The 16,729-nt window shown below is 49.8% G+C and overlaps 7 protein-coding genes across 7 annotated transcripts; 3 read left to right on the top strand and 4 right to left on the bottom strand.

Moving 5' to 3' along the window:
* Window positions 1–606: 606 nt before the first annotated feature.
* Window positions 607–966, top strand: GGTG_10042 (hypothetical protein; the record flags this gene model as incomplete). The annotated part of the gene is made up of 2 exons (XM_009227903.1): window positions 607–836; window positions 948–966. The coding sequence occupies 2 exons, from the start codon at window positions 607–609 to the stop codon at window positions 964–966; spliced, it is 249 nt and encodes an 82-aa protein (XP_009226167.1).
* A 1,733-nt stretch (window positions 967–2,699) lies between these two features.
* On the bottom strand, window positions 2,700–4,345 carry GGTG_10041 (hypothetical protein; the record flags this gene model as incomplete). The annotated part of the gene is made up of 3 exons (XM_009227902.1): window positions 2,700–3,394; window positions 3,718–4,224; window positions 4,279–4,345. 3 exons carry the CDS (start codon window positions 4,343–4,345, stop codon window positions 2,700–2,702), a joined length of 1,269 nt encoding a protein of 422 aa, XP_009226166.1.
* Window positions 4,346–6,375: 2,030 nt separating this feature from the next.
* Window positions 6,376–8,979, top strand: GGTG_10040 (hypothetical protein). The gene is made up of 5 exons (XM_009227901.1): window positions 6,376–6,831; window positions 6,912–7,184; window positions 7,296–7,584; window positions 7,660–8,279; window positions 8,392–8,979. The coding sequence occupies exons 1-5, from the start codon at window positions 6,727–6,729 to the stop codon at window positions 8,749–8,751; spliced, it is 1,647 nt and encodes a 548-aa protein (XP_009226165.1). The 5' UTR covers window positions 6,376–6,726; the 3' UTR covers window positions 8,752–8,979.
* A 349-nt stretch (window positions 8,980–9,328) lies between these two features.
* Window positions 9,329–9,484, bottom strand: GGTG_10039 (hypothetical protein; the record flags this gene model as incomplete). The annotated part of the gene is made up of 1 exon (XM_009227900.1): window positions 9,329–9,484. The coding sequence occupies one exon, from the start codon at window positions 9,482–9,484 to the stop codon at window positions 9,329–9,331; it is 156 nt and encodes a 51-aa protein (XP_009226164.1).
* Window positions 9,485–11,849: 2,365 nt separating this feature from the next.
* Window positions 11,850–12,628, top strand: GGTG_10038 (hypothetical protein; the record flags this gene model as incomplete). The annotated part of the gene is made up of 2 exons (XM_009227899.1): window positions 11,850–12,067; window positions 12,164–12,628. 2 exons carry the CDS (start codon window positions 11,850–11,852, stop codon window positions 12,447–12,449), a joined length of 504 nt encoding a protein of 167 aa, XP_009226163.1. The 3' UTR covers window positions 12,450–12,628.
* GGTG_10037 (26S protease regulatory subunit 6A) lies at window positions 12,481–14,692 on the bottom strand. The gene is made up of 4 exons (XM_009227898.1): window positions 14,149–14,692; window positions 13,654–14,069; window positions 12,923–13,557; window positions 12,481–12,826 (listed from the first exon to the last, which is right to left on the bottom strand). The coding sequence occupies exons 1-4, from the start codon at window positions 14,460–14,462 to the stop codon at window positions 12,806–12,808; spliced, it is 1,386 nt and encodes a 461-aa protein (XP_009226162.1). The 5' UTR covers window positions 14,463–14,692; the 3' UTR covers window positions 12,481–12,805.
* A 162-nt stretch (window positions 14,693–14,854) lies between these two features.
* On the bottom strand, window positions 14,855–16,441 carry GGTG_10036 (hypothetical protein). The gene is made up of 2 exons (XM_009227897.1): window positions 15,362–16,441; window positions 14,855–15,282 (listed from the first exon to the last, which is right to left on the bottom strand). The coding sequence occupies exons 1-2, from the start codon at window positions 16,048–16,050 to the stop codon at window positions 15,228–15,230; spliced, it is 744 nt and encodes a 247-aa protein (XP_009226161.1). The 5' UTR covers window positions 16,051–16,441; the 3' UTR covers window positions 14,855–15,227.
* Between the last annotated feature and the right edge of the window lie 288 nt (window positions 16,442–16,729).

Here is a 16,729-nt window from a genome sequence, read left to right as displayed (position 1 = left end):
AAGCAAATGCGTAACAAAAGCTCCCCACGCGCGGGCAATCCTTATTGCGGCTTTATACGGATTGGGAAAAACGATAGCTTTTTACCGGTAAAGGGTAAAGGTAACAACTAACTCGAAAAACGGCTTTTAAAACCGTTAAAACCTATTTTACCCCATAAAGCAACAAACCGGTCCTTGCTTATTTTAAATTTCGACGACTGTTTCTTTGACAGTGCCCGTTACAGAGACAGTTTGGTCGACGTGCTTGGTGACCGGTCGAGTTTCAGTTACCGTGATCGCATCGGTTATTTTGACCGTGATAGTGTTCGTCTTAACAACCGTCTTGGTTTCCCCCTCGATGATTGTTGTGTACGTTGTAACAGGCCAGGTTGAGTTCCCGATGGCCAGAATTGATGAACACCACGATTTGTCAGGGGAGCGGATACGAAAGAGGTGTACAGTCCATGGTTGCTCTATGTTTTTCATGAGTCGTACTGCAACCCCAATTGACGTATCAAAGCAGTGGAAGCGGTTAGTTGCCATCAAGGAACATCCCTTGTAACACTTGGCGAAGGGGCTTCCAGCATTGATTCGTTCGAGTAGGATGCTGCTCATCTGGTCCAGATTATGGGGGGTTATGAAGCCCAATTTCGAGGTTTCGTAGCGCAACAGCCTTGTGAAGCACTCCAGTCGGGTCATAACGGCCAGGTTTGGCGCATGCTGTGGGACAAACGACGGGAGGCTTCCATTAGCAGCATGCGGAACCCGACGCCACCCATTCGACAACTTCGACCAACGATATTCTTCCATGCTTGGAACATCGATGGCGGGCCCTTCCCTACTGTTAACATCGGCTGGTAAGTTAATGCACACCTTGTCGACGCACCCCCCCTGTCGACGCACTTTGTAGGGATCCGATTAACACCAAACCTATTACATTCAATTGCAAATTTTTACCTTTATTCAAGCAACCTCGATGCAAAATAAAGCTAATTCCTAATTAAAATTTTCCGGGCTTTCAAACGTTGCATCCATTTCCTTTTTAACTGCACCCTTCGTTTTTGCAACGCGCCGGATATCCACAAAGGTTTTGTTAGGATTTATAGCTACCTTTTTTTTTTGCAAAGCCGCTATATTTCCAATTGGGCTTTTAATTGCTTAATTTTTTAATGGGCGGTAGCTAAATCGTATTTGCGGGTGCTATAGCTTTTTTAAAGCTTTTTAAAAAAAAGCCGGGTTGTAAGGCTTGCAGGTATCCGGGCTTGTATAAAGCTAATTTGGGTAACCAACTTTTTTAATCGTTTAAAGGTTTCCTAAAGTATTTGGAATGCTTGGAAAAGGATTGTTAAACGTTGTTTGGCCTTGTTATCCTTTGCAGCTTGTTAAATTTTGGATCGTTGGTTGTCTAGGTTAAAGTTGTTAAAAATAAAGCGGCTTATAAAGGGTTTGGCTATATTGCAAGGCCAAAAGCCGGACGCCCGCTACCCCGCCTTTATATTAAAGGTAATAAAAGCTTTTAATCGTGCGTAAGCATAAGCCGTTAAAAATTAACGTTTTTTTACTATTGTTAAGCAGGTAAATAAAGTTTGGAAGCAGATTTTTTGGCGGTAAGCTTGTTTAAAAGGGCTAAAAATCGATAAATTAAGGGGTTGCAATACGTGTAAGGTATGGGCGGGCAAATATAAGAGGAAAACGTTATTCCGTAAGCAAAAAAACATAAACTTTTTAGTAACGTGCAATTCGTGCTTATTTAAAATTAAGAAACGGGTTTTAAGGGTAAGGGGTTGGGTGCGTAAAAGGAACACTTTTTGCAGCCATTCCAAGCTCGTAAAATCCGTAGTTTAACCGTTATTTGTAGCAATAAATTTTTAGCTTCGGAAAAGGCTTAAATTTGCAAAAAAAAACCATTGCTTTTGCACGTTTTTTCCTTTAAAAATAATAAAAAAAAGCAGCGATACCCCCGTGGCCAAAATGCATTCGATAAACGAAGTTTACGTGCGAAACCCAGGTTTTTTACGTTATAAAGGCCGGGTGCTAGCAAAGCTTAAAACAAGCCCATTACCGGTTTTACCCTTTTGCAAACCTTTTTCGTTGGCATTGTACGTATTTTCCGGCTTAATCCAGGCTATTTTCGGTATTTGCAAGCGCTATTACCATTCCGTTATCGTTGCAATTGTAGCTTTTTAAACGCGTGCGTTTTTTATGCGCTTTAATTTTCCGGTTCGGATTTCCGGATATCGGTTTAAAAAAGCACGAATTTAATGCTTTCCAAAGGGCTAAAAATTACCCCCAAACCGGAATATTTCCTTTGCAAAAAACCGGATTTCCGCATGCGTTGGTAGGAAATTTAAAAAGTTTTGTAATAAAATCCAATTAGCCAAGCGCTTTTTTTGCTTTAAAGGTATCCGCTAATATCCTTTTTGTAATTGTTGGATAAATAAGGCGCTTTTTATACGTTTTTTAAAGGTAGCCTTTGGGATCCCATAAAACCGGGCAACCCTTCGGATCCCGCCCTTTGTACGCACCGCAGCAAAGGCTCGCTCGACGTCTTCTTCTATACATTGCTTTTCTGGCATTTGGGCATTAGAATGCAAAAAAAAGTAAGGAAAACGGACCAGAATTGACAGAAATATGAGGGCGGGAGTACTTTAAAAGATTCCATGTTGTGGGCCTACAGAGTGCGTCGACAGGGGGGGTGCGTCGACAGGGTGTGCATTGACTTACTTCTTCCGAAGTGAGGATACCAATGTGTCGGGGTGGAGAAGGCTTATCATCAGGCGGAACCCCTTGCGAGCACCCACCACAATTGAGCCGGCGTAAAAGACAATGGGAGTACGGTTAAGAAACACCACTCTGTGGGCTGCGCTGGCGAGTGCCCCAATTGCAGAAGAGCCGTTCCTTGGAACAGTCCTGCGACCAGTGGTGACCGGGGAGGTTATGTCGTTGATGTCGGGCCAGACTTGGAGCGCTTCAACCAGCTTGGAACACAGAAACATGGCCTCCCTCTGTGTGTACGGGTTCCCATCGGCGGACGGCAAAGACAGGAAACGTAGGTTGGTTCCGTTTTGCCGAGCGCAGAGTTCCCAGCCGACCACATTATCATCATCTCTAAAAGGTAAAACGAAAGGGATGAAATTCCGACCTGGGACTGCTGGCTGCCTGCTAATTGGCTCCCAGATATCGATGGGCTCTCCCATAGCCCACGCTCGCATCCGGTCGGAAAGCGGAGTGGTTTCAAATCGCGCCTTATCCACATCGACTTGCTCGGCGAATCGTTGGGCTTTCTTGAAATTGTACCTCGGACCAAAAGCCAATCTATCTTCGTCATCGGAAGGCGATGCATCTTCGTCATCGGAAGGCGAGGCCTCGTCATTCCCGTGGACAGGGACCGATCTGGCGGGCGCGGAAGTAGGGCCTTAACGCCGGCGTTTGTTGTCGACTGGCGAGTTCGGACTTGCCGCGGCCCTCTTTTTAGCAAGGACCTTGTTCGAACCTGGGGGTATGGAATTGCGTTAACAATATGAAAACGATTGGTATGGTTAAAGAGTTTGTCTGGATGTTACTTGATGGAAGGTTGATGCAAATAATTGGCGACGACCGAAAAAGGGGCAAGGGGGCAGAAAAAAAGGGGTTACGCAGCCGGAAACTAACGATACCACAACACATTATCAAATACACAACGTTAAGCACAGCAAAGAGAAAGGGAGTAAAGTTACAGATAATAAATATATTAATTACTTTTATCAGCGCCGGACTTATTACCACTGGCCACGGAGGGTTCCCTGCCACGGGAGCGGGTGGCGCGGACAGAGACACGGGGGGGCACCAGAGTCTCGTCGTCCGAATCTCTCTCTGGCAGCTTGGCACGAAATCGAGTGCTTGGGCCAGAAGAAGGGGTAGGCAGGAGAGACTTGGCCGAGGAACTTTCCAGTTTCTTCGGGGTGCGGCGGCCGAGAGCAGGCACAAGTGGCTTGTCGTCCGAGTCTATCTCTTTGACACGAGATCCGGTGCTGCGGCCAGAAGGGGGAGAGGGCACAAGAGACTTGTCCGAGGGGCTGTCCAGCTTCTTTGCTTGTGACCGGGTTACGCGGCCGGATGACAGAGAGGGCTGGATAGGTTCGTCCAAGTTGATCTCGATGCCCGAGGGCGCAGCCGGGACGGCAAGAGCCGCAGCAGGGGCAGCCGGAGCGGGAACTGCAGCGACAGGGGCAACTGGGGCGGGACGGCGGCTGAAAAATGACGTAACTTTCGACAAATATGTTAATAAGGCACTTCATACCAAGCTATAAAGAATAACACTATTCCTATTCGGCTTAGTGCCAATAGCAGCCCTGGCCAGGGCATTGGCAATCCGCTTGCTAACCATGGTGTTTATATGTATATCGGTCGAGTGGTATGTTTATATGTTGTTTCGGAACGTAAGGAGGATAATGCCCAAATGTTAAGCGTCGAAATAAAAAGTTTGGAGTTAGGGAAAGTGGCAGGAATTACAAAGGTTACAATGGAAAGGATTACTACAATTTCTTAAAAGAAAAGCCCCACTTCCAAAGAAATTGGGAACTGGGTTTACCTTTCCAACGATTACGATAATCCTTAATAAACACCAACACCTTGTCCGGAGCCGGCGAAATAGCAACGGGCGCAAAGTTTACGATTGTTAAGATTATTATAGTTTTTTAAAAAAGAAGTTGTTGGAACAAGTAAATGCACGGGTTATCCAGTAGGAAGTTGCAGGCTTGTTACGTGCCTTTAAGGCCCGTGCATGGCCCGCACGCTTGTATATCTAGGCCGGCCTTTGGCTGGCACCTGCACAGATAAATCTCTTCCAGGACATGCAAACAGAGAACCGATTCACACAACAGTCGGGTTTGCATCACGTCGGGGATGGCCTAAGGGCCATCCAGTATAGTAGGTGAGACCTACCAACAGAAGTACCATTTCCTAAGAAAGTGGGAACCGGGGTTACCTTTCCAATCGATTACAATGGCACTGGCGAATCCACGCAAACGACAACGGCGGCGACGAACGGCAACAAATTTCCAGGCAAAGCCTAAAGGAAGCCCAAACCTAAAATAAATCCAAGTAGTAAAACAAATGGCACGCAATAATGCTAACCAATAATACAATATGGCTTCGGCTGGGGAAGAAGAAAAAGAAAAATCTGCAAAAGGGGAGCTTGCTAAACACTAATATTTAGCCGGCTCGCGGACAACGATATAACGGGCAAAAGCTGCTAATACATTGTAAGTTTTACAATACCTTTATATATTATCCAGCAAAAAATTGGTAAAGTTGTACATTAAAAGTTTTGCTTGCACTTAAGCTTTTTTTTATTTTTGGAGTTAGTACTTATTTTTTTAAATTGGAAAACCGCAAAACGGAATTGCTTATTTTATTATATATAATATGTTACCTTTTTGCGTAAATAAAAAAACGTAAATTGCGTAAACGTTTTTGTAACTATTTGCTTTTAGCGGTTTATTAATTTTGCTAGGTTGCTTTTAATATATTGGCAATATTAAATACTTGGTTTAAAGGCATTACCGTGCATTTTAAGCAACGCTAAGTATAAAAAAAAACTACCCCCTTTTTGTAGCTGGTAAACTTATTAAAACCAGTTAATTCGCAGCTTACTATGCAAATATTTGCAAATTTAAACAACCCAAAAAATATTGGGCTTTTTACTTTAAGCATTTGTTAAATTTTTAGTTTAATAAGCTAAAGGAAGCAGATTAAAAAAACAAAGTATATAAACGATAGTGCGCCGGCGAAAAATATGGTTTTGCATGTTGTTGCATGTACTGGCTTTCGCACAACCTCAGCCGCACCTAGTCGAACTCCCTTTTGCGGTCGCAGCCGCGGAAAAAGTCTGGCAGGCGGCGCGTTAACCCTTATCCAGCTCACTAATCTCTCCGGTCTCCTTAATGCCGCAGTCTAACGAATTAATGTTGCGCCGCTTATTGCCCTGGCGAACCCCATTTTGCATTCGTGAGGATAGCTTGGGATATCGACGAGCTGATCGCCGCCCGGCTCACTAGCCTCTCCGACCTCCTCGGTCCCCGGTCTCAGGCGGATGAAGGCGGAATCTGAAGAAAAAACACCGACTCCGGTGCCCCGGTCCAGTTTCTGTGGATTTCGACGTTAAGCTAATAGGAAGGAGGCTGTTAGTCAAGCCCTCTCGGTGATTGGCTAGCGACAATTACAATTCCCACAAGGCCTATCGGGCCTCTTGGCGAGAAAATCGGGACGCTCGATCGAGGCCGACCCCGAATAGCTGACGCATCAAACGGTATTATTTGCATATGCCGCGCTACCAGTGGGTCCCGCGTCCCCTGTTTTTCGGGAACACGCTTGTGCCGTACTGGCCGTAGCGGGTTCAGTGCATGTGAGGATCGTGGATAGTCCCGGGAAATGGCCGGCTCTGATTGGCTGGGTTGCTTTGGTAGCAGCTGCACGGCACTGGCGGAGGGAAGAAAAGAGCAAAAAAGGAAAATAACAAGCACAAGTTCCAAGCCAAGGGTCCTGCGCTAGTGGAGCGGCTTTTGCTGTCGATTACCGGTCCCGATGGTCGTTCCGGCTGCCCGATATGCTTTCTATATAATTCGCCAGCATCGTTTCCCTCCAACCGGTTTCGACTGATGTCTACAAGGAGCTCACAAGTTCCAGCACCTGCCGGTAACTTACCGCACACGGCTCCACCCACCCATTCCTATTAGCAGGACGAAGACATACTCCTCGGCCGTGCTCATGTCGTCCTACGACCACGCCCATCTGGCCGCCTCACTTGAGGCGGCTAGCCAAGGGTTACCAACCACGAAGGTGGGCGTTTGGGTGCTTGGACTAGTCACTACGGTTAGTTGCACCGTCCTCGCCCGCGAGCGTTGGCCAGCGGGCCAGCCAGTTTGGTTGGTTTCTAACGTTTGCATCTCCAGCTTGTTGTTTACGGCGTAGGACTTGCCGTCTACAGGCTGTGGTTCCACCCCCTTAGCAAGATTCCCGGGCCCTGGTATATGGCCATTTCCGCCATCTTCGCCTCGTACCAGAACGATATTATGGGCGAATTAGCGGTTAAAGCCAGGTCCCTGCACGAGAAGTATGGCGACATCGTGCGCATTGGTCCGGACTGGGTGATGGTCGACGGCAAAGTCGGATTCGCAGACGTCCTCGCCCGCCGCGTCGGCGGCGACGCCACCGAGTTCCGAAAGGCAAGCAGCTTTTTACCCCCCCCCCCCCCCCCATCTCAGCCTCGGCGGCCTTTTCCTCCTCATTCCATCGTCATGACAACCTAGCTAACTGCGCTGCTTGATTGCTTTTAGTGGCCTGGCAGCGCCGGACCGGGCGGTCACCTCGGTATCATCGGCGCCCCGAACTTCGACACACACCGTCGGCAGCGGCGCATGCTGTCCCACGCATTTAGCGCCGCGGCCCTGAAAGAGCAGGAGGACCTCATCTTTTACTACATCGACCTTTTCATCAACCGGTTGTCCGAGATCTCTGCTGAGGGGAAACCTTTGGATCTTGTTAAATGGCTCAACTTTGCTACCTTTGACATCATTGGAGATCTTGCCATCGGCGAGTCTTTCCGCACTCTCGAGTCGAGCAAGAGTGAGTTGGGCCTGCGTGTGTAGATAATCCGCAATGACACTGCTGACAAGCTAATCCTTCCCCTTCAATTTATAGGTCACTATTGGATTAAAAATGTCTTTAGCTCATTCACGGGGGTTAGCAGGCTCCGCTTTCTCGGAACCATCAGCAGCCTCCTAGTTCCGATCGGTTTCCTTCTGGACACGGACGGCAGCATTCAACGCATGTTTAAGAACAAGGAATACGGCGCCGAGAAAGCCAAGACCCGTATACAGCTCGGCGTCGAACGGCCGAATACCGGCAACCCCAAGTATAGCGTCGATGGCAAGCCCATAGTAACAATCAGCCGCGACTTTGTAACCTACATGCTTGGGAAGAAAGAAGGAGCCCAGGAACGCCTTACGGATGAGGAGATTTTTGAGAACGCCAACACTTTGATCGTCGCCGGCAGCGAAACTACGGCGACGAACCTGTCGAGCGTGTTTTACCTGCTTGCACACCCCGAAAACCGCCACGTCCTCAAGAACATTACGGACGAGGTTCGTTCAAAGTTCCAGAAGGAGGCCGATATCACTTTCCAAACCGTCGATTCGAAGGCTCTGCCGTATGTGCACGCCTGCATTGAAGAGGCCCTCCGCATCCACCCTCCGGTCGCCGTCCCCATGCCACGCAGGTCGCCTGGAGCCATTGTTGGTGGAAAATATATTCCTGAGGGCGTAAGTGCAAAGCCGACCCCCACCCCAAAAAAAAACACTCTGCCCCCGTGATCGGGGAAAGAAGGGGACACCACAGGGGTGCAGGCGACTAATAGCTCCTTGTAACATCCAGACCAAGATCCACGTCATGCAGTACGCCACATCCCACAACCCCGACAGTTTTGTCGACCACGGCAGGTATCACCCCGAGCGCTTCCTGCAGCCGGACCACCCTCTGTACGACGCTCGTTTCAAGAGCGATGACATCCAGGCCTTCCAACCATTCAACTACGGGCCGCGGGACTGCATCGGCAAGAACCTGGCATACGTCGAGATGCGCGTCATCGTGGCCCGCGTCCTGCTCCGGTTTGATATTGAGCTCACCCCCGAGACACCGCTCAACTGGCTCGACCAGCGCGCTTTCATCGTCTGGCAGAAGCCACCGATGATGGTGAAGCTCACGGAGCGCAAGGGCATTGAGCTTAAGGCGTAATCAGATCGGACATCGCTCCCCTTGTCCTCGGCGAGTAGTGACGCCGGTATCGGAGACGGTGTACTTGCTTGGAAGTGGCTGTGTGCTGGGCCTTCGCGGTGGGTGTGAGGATGGGATGGAATGGGTTTAATTCTTAAATTAACGTGCTTTCTGGCTTTAAAGGCATTTCCTTTCCCTATTGAGATATAATACACCACTCTCTTTTGCCTATGTGGAACACCATCCCGGCGGCCCTTATGTTGTGGGAGAAGATAAAAACAAAGTACACTGACGATAGGGCGCCGGCGAGAAAGATGGTTTTGCATGTTGTTGCATATACTGGCCCTCGCGCAACCTCAGCCGAACCTAGTCGAGCTCCCTTTTGCGGTCGCGGCCGCGGAAAAAGTCTGGCAGGCGCGTTGACCCCCACCTCTCGTCGTTTTTAGCCCGGAGATTGGGGTAGAAGCTTGGAGGAACAGTTAATATATGGAAATAGTAAGTGATTGTGTTAAGGAAGAACGAGAGTGAGGATGATGATAAATACTTATAGCGTTTTGGGTAGCTCGAACATGCTTTCGGCCATGCGAAATTGGCGCCGCTATCGCCAAGCGGGCATGCTAGTGCCGGAAATGAAGGCGAAAGCCGAGATTTTGCCGTTAAAAGCGAAGCGGTTAAAGTACTCGCCAAAGTTTTTAGTAAACTTTTCCCTATAGGTTATAATAACCGGTTTAAATTGCTTAATGTTGCCGGACATGGCGAAAGGATAGAGGCGGTTCCCCGAAATTTGGAAAAGGTTGGGCATGTAAGCAAATCCAGCCTCGTCCAGGGCAATACACCGCATTTCCCTTTCCCACCAGTCCGCGTAACAGGTTTCGTTGGTCCTGGCCTTCTTATCGCTTTCCTTTTTATCGGAGCATTTTACCTTTGCGGGCGTAGTAAAGAAAGCATCCGCTTTATCGACCAAAAGCTTTAGCCATGCATTAAAAACTTTCCGGTCCGGAGCGTCGGTTTGGTATTCCTTTTAAGTAAACGTTCCGGAAACGAAATGGTTAACCGCTTCCTAATTATTAATTTAACAATGTTGGTTCGAAATTTTTTAAATGCTCCATTTTCGTTTATCGACGGAAAGGGCACCAAATCGCTACGCAGCGCACGGAAAAGCCAAAAAGTTAGCGTAAAAAAAAGCGTTTAATAACCTTTCTTTTCGGGCTTTTCGCCGGCAAGCATTTTTTGCAATGCCAAAGCCTCCCATTCGAAACTGTACCTACGAACAACCAGCTTGTATTTGCGGCGGGTGCCGTTGGCGGTTAGGTAATGGTTGTAGCGATTAGCAAGTTGGCACGAACGCTTGTAATACCGTTTCGCAAAGTTGGAAACGGCAGCGTGGGAAAGACCAAACCCAAATAGCTTGCCGATTAAGTTGTTCATGCACAAGCAAACGGCGGCGAAAACGTTGGTTTTGCTTATACCGGGAGCAGATGCGGTTACGGTAAGACCGAGCGGGCGCTTAGCAATGTGCGCGCGGAACCGAAAGCGGTTTTTTTCGACAATTTCGTTAACAATGGCATCCAAATATTTGTTATCGATTTTTTTATAAAATTAATAATACGAAAAGGCGTAAGCGAAATGCGGTTAGCATTATTTAGCGGCATAATTTTAATTACCGAAACCAAACAGCCAATTTTAACGGCGTTTTGCTCGTTAATAAACCCAATTCCACGGGCGAAAGCACGGTGGAAGGTTTGGTCCCGGGCGGCATCGGCGGCATTTTCGTTTTTTTTTAGTTGCGGCAAAGGGGGCGCGTTAAAAAAAAGCTTACAAGCGGCATTTACCAACCGTTCGGTTTTGTAAAAGGGATTTTCGAATTTTAAAACGATATAATTTTAAGGAAAATTGCTTTTATTGGCCGGCAAAACATCCGCTTTGGAAAAAAAAATTGTGGGCTTGAAAGCCGCGCCAATGTATTAAGTGCGCTTGGCTTTTTGTTTTGGCTAGCGGGCAAAAATTACCAGCTTACTTTCGTTAATGGGATGGTTGTAAGCTAAAGGATACGCTTTGGGTATTAAACCAAAGTGGCATGCTATGTTGCTATTTTAAATTAAAAGTTTTTTTCCAAAAAAACTAAAGCCAATAAATGCATTATTGCTAATTAACTAACAAAAAGCTAGCATAAACATTTTTTTAAATAAATGCGGCAGCGTTAAAATAACGAAAAACGCTTACGACATTTCCTATTGGTCCACCGGCACAAAGTAAACCCGCATGCGGAAATTTTTAATCTTTTTGGCTTTAATATCCAGCCAAAGCACGTTTTGTGGGGGGAATATTTTTAGCATTTAAAAAAATGTAAAAAACCGAAAAGGCAGGTATATAATATATTTGTAAGCATATTTAAACCGCGGCTTGTATTAATATTGTAACGTGGTTATCGTTATTAGCATAGCGAAATGGCGGCTTAAACCGATGTTTTCGGAAAATTTGCATTTAGTTTGTTTACCGGTTAATATTTTAATTATGCTTGGTGCTATAACCATATTGGAATTGCGGCGGAAAGCAAGCTAACGAAAATTATTTATCGATGGAATCCTTTTGCAATGCGGTAATTAAATAATAAAACCAAAACGACATAATATTGGTTAAAGTAATTCCGTAAGCAATTGGCTGGTTACCGTTTACCTAAAAATCGACCTTATTATTGTTTGCGTTCCGGAAAAGCATTTTAGCGCTTTTAATAGCCATATTGCTGCCATTTTTTAAATGGATATCGATTTTAGTAAGGACCGTAAAGCAGCCAAACTGCTTAATCGTGGTTTTACTGGCCAGGAACCAATTGATTTGAATATTGTCGAATGGTAACCAAAGTATAATTTCGTAATGCTAGCTTTCCACTACGTTAATTTGCCACTTATCCTTGAACTCCGTCAAACGCGTAGTGGCTATATTATAAAGGCTAGGTATTTTTATAAAAGGAAAATTAAAAAGGAAGATCGAAAGCAAGATAGGGAGAGTGATGGGGCTTTTGGGTCGGTATCGATTCAACCAAAAGCAAGTACTGCCCTAATCAAATTGAAGCTGCGCTCGCCCTCCTTGCCGAGTTTGCTGGATCGGTTAAAAAGGAAATGCCAAACGCCGCCAAAAGGATGGCCATCCTATCGCCTTACAAAGCTAACGTTAAGGTTATCGAAAAGCAGACGAAAAATATGGAGGGCTCCGGGCTGGATAACATGCCGCCGCCATCCACCATCGATTCGATCCACGGCCAAAAGGCCGAATTCGTTACTATCGTTTTCGGCACTTCGCGGTGGTTTGATCCCGGGTTTACGACCGATCCCAACAGGTATGTTATATCCAGTTGCGTAATTATTACCGCTTAAACCAGCGCTAATGTTTCATTTATATACAGGTTTAACGTGGCGCTTACTCGGTAAATGAGCGCTCTTCTGCTTGTCGGTGACATTACGATCGCGCAGCCGGCCGGGGGCAACAAGCGCAAGCGTAAGCGCGAGGACAACGGCAAGCCGCAAAAGTCGGCTAACGGGTCCACCCTCACCATTGGGCCAAATGGTGAGGTCATTTTCGTTAGAATGGGCCCAATCCTTAGCATGAGTGAGTGGCTGGTCGAGCGTGGTCGTGTGGCTTCGGTTGATTCCCAGTCCGAGCTGCGGAAAAAGGCGAAGAAGCAGGAGGAGGAGAAGCCAGCGGCATCGTCCGCCAAATAATGCTTTTTTTTTGTGGCTTTTCGTCCGGGCCCTTTTTTTCTGTGCAATTATGCAGGAATAGAAAGCGGGCAAGGTCAAGATTGTGGATTGAATCCATATCATTACGGGCTCGGGCTTTATATCACTCAACAAACATGATTTCCAACGCCCAACACGCTATACTTGTGGCTGTCAACTGAGAACGTAGGTCACAGCATCGATGATGGTAAGTAATGCAATGGGGCATTGCGTCGCAGTGTGTTGCATGTCTATCTGCCCGAGCCCCTCTATGGCGCTATTTGCCCCTTGACTAGTGTCGGGGAATGTCCCAGATATACACCGTCCCAGGCCCTCTCAGGAATACAAGACACAGGATTTTAGGCGTAGAAGTTGACAGTCTGTAGGTTTGTGTTAGTGTTTGATACCGTGAGCGAGACGGTGACAAGCAGACAGCGCGTCACGCATGAAAAGTAGAAACAGGGATGACAACTTACATCCTTCTTCTTCGCCTGCACCTCGGCAATGGCGTCGACGTAGTGTTCGTGGCTGATCTTGTTCTTGCCCATCCGGAGGGCAATCATGCCAGCCTCGACGCAGACGGCCTTGAGCATGGCACCGCCAAACTCGTCCGTGCTGCGAGCGAGCTCGCCCCAGTTGACGCTGGGGTCGAAGCGCATCTTGCGACTGTGAATCTTCAGAATCTGCGCCCGCGCCTCCTCGTTGGGCAGCGGAAACTCGATCTTGCGGTCCAGACGCCCTGAACGAAGCAGGGCAGGATCCAGCACGTCCACACGGTTCGTTGCCGCAAGAACCTTGATACGGTCGTCCGAAGCAAATCCGTCCAGCTGGTTCAGAAGCTCCAGCATGGTCCGCTGCACCTCACGATCGCCCGACTTCTCGCTATCGAAACGTTTCGTACCCACGGCGTCCAGCTCGTCGATAAAGATGATGGAGGGAGCCTTCTCCTTGGCAAGTGCGAAGCAGTCACGAACAAGCTTGGCGCCATCTCCAATAAACATCTGGACCAGCTGTGGACCTGCGAGCTTGAGGAACGTCGCATCAGTTTGTGCGGCGCATGCGCGAGCCAGGAGAGTCTTGCCCGTTCCAGGGGGACCGTACATCAGAGCACCTATTCGAAAGCAGGCAGTTAGCAGGTGGTGAAGGACGTGCACGGCAGCAAGCCGGACATGAACTCGGAGTTGTCATCCGCGGCACGGCAACTCACCCTTTGGTGCCTTGATGCCGATCTTCTTGAAACGCTCCGCCTCCTTCATCGGCCATACAATAGCCTCGACCAACTCCTCTATTTGCTTGTCCAGCCCACCCACGTCACTGTACTTCTCAGTGGGCTTCTCGTCCACCTCCATGGCCTTGACTCGGCTGTCGTACTCGGCGGGTAGGGTGTCGAGAATCAGGTACGAGTCCTTATTCACACCAATGAGATCGCCTGGCTTGAGTGTGGCCGGGTCGACCAGGCCGATCAACGGCAGGAAGATGGTTTGCCTCGTCGACGTCTTGATGACGGCGGACTTGCCCACTCTCGTGGCATCCAGATCGATGTTTGCGCCCTCCTCCGACGACTCTGCTGTGGGATCAAGGTCGAGGAGCTCGACGACATTTCCAACCAGGTAAGGCAGTTGGCTGGACAGATGGGCGTCACCTGTTAGCACTTGAGGGCTCCTCGAATGCGAGGCCGGCGGAGGGGAGCATGAACGCTTACCGATTGTTGGCGATCTTCTCGAGGTTGTCCCGGATCTTCTCGTTCATGGTGCTTCTCTCGTGCGACAGGCGCTGGTACTCACTCTTCATGATCCTCGAGTCGTTCTCGAGCAACCGTTTGCGGGTCTGGATGTCCTGCGTGCTCAGGTTCAGGATCTCCTCGTCCAGAACGTCGTCCTCCTCCGGCTCGGCGTCCTTCATGTCGGCGTCGCCATCTCCAGCTTTCTTCTTGTCGCTACCATCCTTCTTGTCCTTCTTATCGTCCTTGTCGTCCTCCCGACGGTCGAGGCTCTCGAGATCCTCAAGAGTCGACATGCTGCGCGGAGGGCGGGGTGTGGTGGCGGAAGAGCGGGCAGAGTTTCGAGTGCGAAGAGCTGGATATTATTGCACTGGGCGGAGATGCCTCGATGCCGTCGGTCGCGTGGTCGGTAGGAGAGGGGGAAAGGACCACTTGAGGTGCTCGAGTGGTTGCTGATGAGAAATGCAATCCGAGGCGGGCGTCGACCGGGTTTCCATTCGCCTCAAGACTCGTGCCAATTCGGCCTGGAGTTGGCTGGCTGAGCTGCAAGGCAGGCGAGGCGCGTAATCCAGCTCCAGCCTGAGTGGGGCGTGGCTGATGCTCGACACACTGTGTGGCTGTTGGCCGCAAACTGTGGCGTAAGCTCCGTGTCGTCTGTGCGCCTTGGACAAAACATGGAAGGATAGATATGCGGCTGGTCGAGCCAAACGACATGGCTCGACAAGTTACATGAGGAGCCTGGCTGTAAAGCTCATTAATGAACCATCAGGATGTATATCTTCGAGCCGTTGGGCCCAGCAAATGATTGAAAAGCAGAGCGGTAAATGCTACATGCCAACAGACCTCAGCACAACACAGGATGAACAAGTAGTAGAGGTATCCCCAGAGATGTAGAAGCTTGAATCCGATAAAAGAACCCCCATGTAGAGCGACGGAAAAACAGACTGAAATAAGAAAAGACACGAGGATATGGTGAAAAAAGAACAATGAGAAGTAGCAAGAAAGCGAATGCAACCCGATAAAACGCCGTTTCCCTCAGTCACCATCACGCCAACGCCCATTTACTCATCGTCCAGGATCCTGCTAGCCAAAGGGCCGAATATTGGGACCTCGAACCTATTATTACGGTTAGCGCGATACAAAAAAAACTTGGGCAACACATGGCAGGGATTCCCTAGCTAGCAAACCAACGTACCTGTCAAGGGTGTCTGCGTCGCGGTACGCCTTGAGCGTGAGAAATGCTATCAGGGCGAGGTCGCCGATGAAGAACAGCCAGCTCAGGAAGCGGGACCAGGAGAAGACGAGGTGGACGATGAAGACGATGGTGAAGAGCAGGCTCGCCTGCCACGCGTGGAAGCGGACGTAGTCGCTCTTGCGCTCCAGGATGAGGAGCAGGATGGCGCCCAGGGGCGGGAAAGCTAGGTACGCGAGGCACGCCTCGTAGTCGAGCCGGATGCCGAGGCTGGTGTCGAACTCGCTCATGGCGCCCTCGCGGTCGCCCCAGGGCCCCGAGCTCAGACCGACGCCGCCGCCGACGCCGCCGCCGTTGCTGCTACCGGCAAAGTAGCCACTGTCCTGTCCCGCCCCGCCGCCCTGGCCGCCGCCGCCGCTGCCGCCCATAGCCTGCTGGTAGTAGCTCGGGCTCGGGATGCCGCCGGACCACTGCCGCTGGGGCTGGGGGTGCTGTAGGGGCGGCGGCGAGGCGGCGCTGTCGTTGCGCTGGCCGTAGTTGTAGCCGCCGCCGCCGCCGCCGGAGCTGTTGGCCCCGGGCCCGCTGCCGGCCCGCAGGGGCGACCACGGCCTCCTCTCGAGCGACGTGCGCGGCGAGTCGACCGGCGACCGCGTGTGCTCCGGCGGGGAGGATTGGTAGGGCGCGAAGTCCATGGTTGGATGGTCTCGACAGAGGAGGGCCCGTGTCGATTTGGGTCGATCCAAATTGTCGAGATGGGCTGGTGGTGATCTCTTATCGCGTCGCGGGGACGGGTTGGGCTAGGTGCCCGCGCAAGCCACTGGACGAAGCGAGATGGGGCGTCTATCTAGGTTGCGGCCTGCGATCGCCTCAAAGATGGAAATGGTTCACTCCTGTCGGCTGCTGGGCTCTCGGACGGTCGAAGACGGCTCTCGATTTCAATACTCGTCGCCGCGATTCGAGCGACTCGAGGAGGCTGTTTGTAGGACGTTGTCGATGAGGCTGGGTTGACAGGTGACGCGCAAGCTTGATAGGCGAGCACCAGGCAGAGCCAAGGCACAGTCGTCATTCGGATGGAGTGGGTTGTGGCACGCACAATCAATCTTGGGCAGATGGGCGGCCCTGTGCCCATTCAGGCCACGGCATGGCACACGCCTTGCAGGGTCCCTGCTCCACCCAACCCATCAATCCATCAGCGCAGGGACTCCCCAGATTCCAAATCAGGAACCGTTCGCATGCATACTTACTGTAAGTGGGCATCCCAGCCTAAATTAAACCTCGATCCCGCTGTCTGCACGAAGATCTAGGTTCCTTGATACCCTCTCATGCCGGTTTATTTGACCAAAGCGTGCAAATAAGACCAGATGAATGGAC

This window comes from Gaeumannomyces tritici (genome assembly GCF_000145635.1).
Source record: "Gaeumannomyces tritici R3-111a-1 unplaced genomic scaffold supercont2.5, whole genome shotgun sequence".
Lineage (NCBI taxonomy): Eukaryota > Fungi > Ascomycota > Sordariomycetes > Magnaporthales > Magnaporthaceae > Gaeumannomyces > Gaeumannomyces tritici.
The sequence above is the reverse complement of the archived record's forward strand: the minus strand, read 5'-3'. Positions and strand labels throughout refer to the sequence as shown.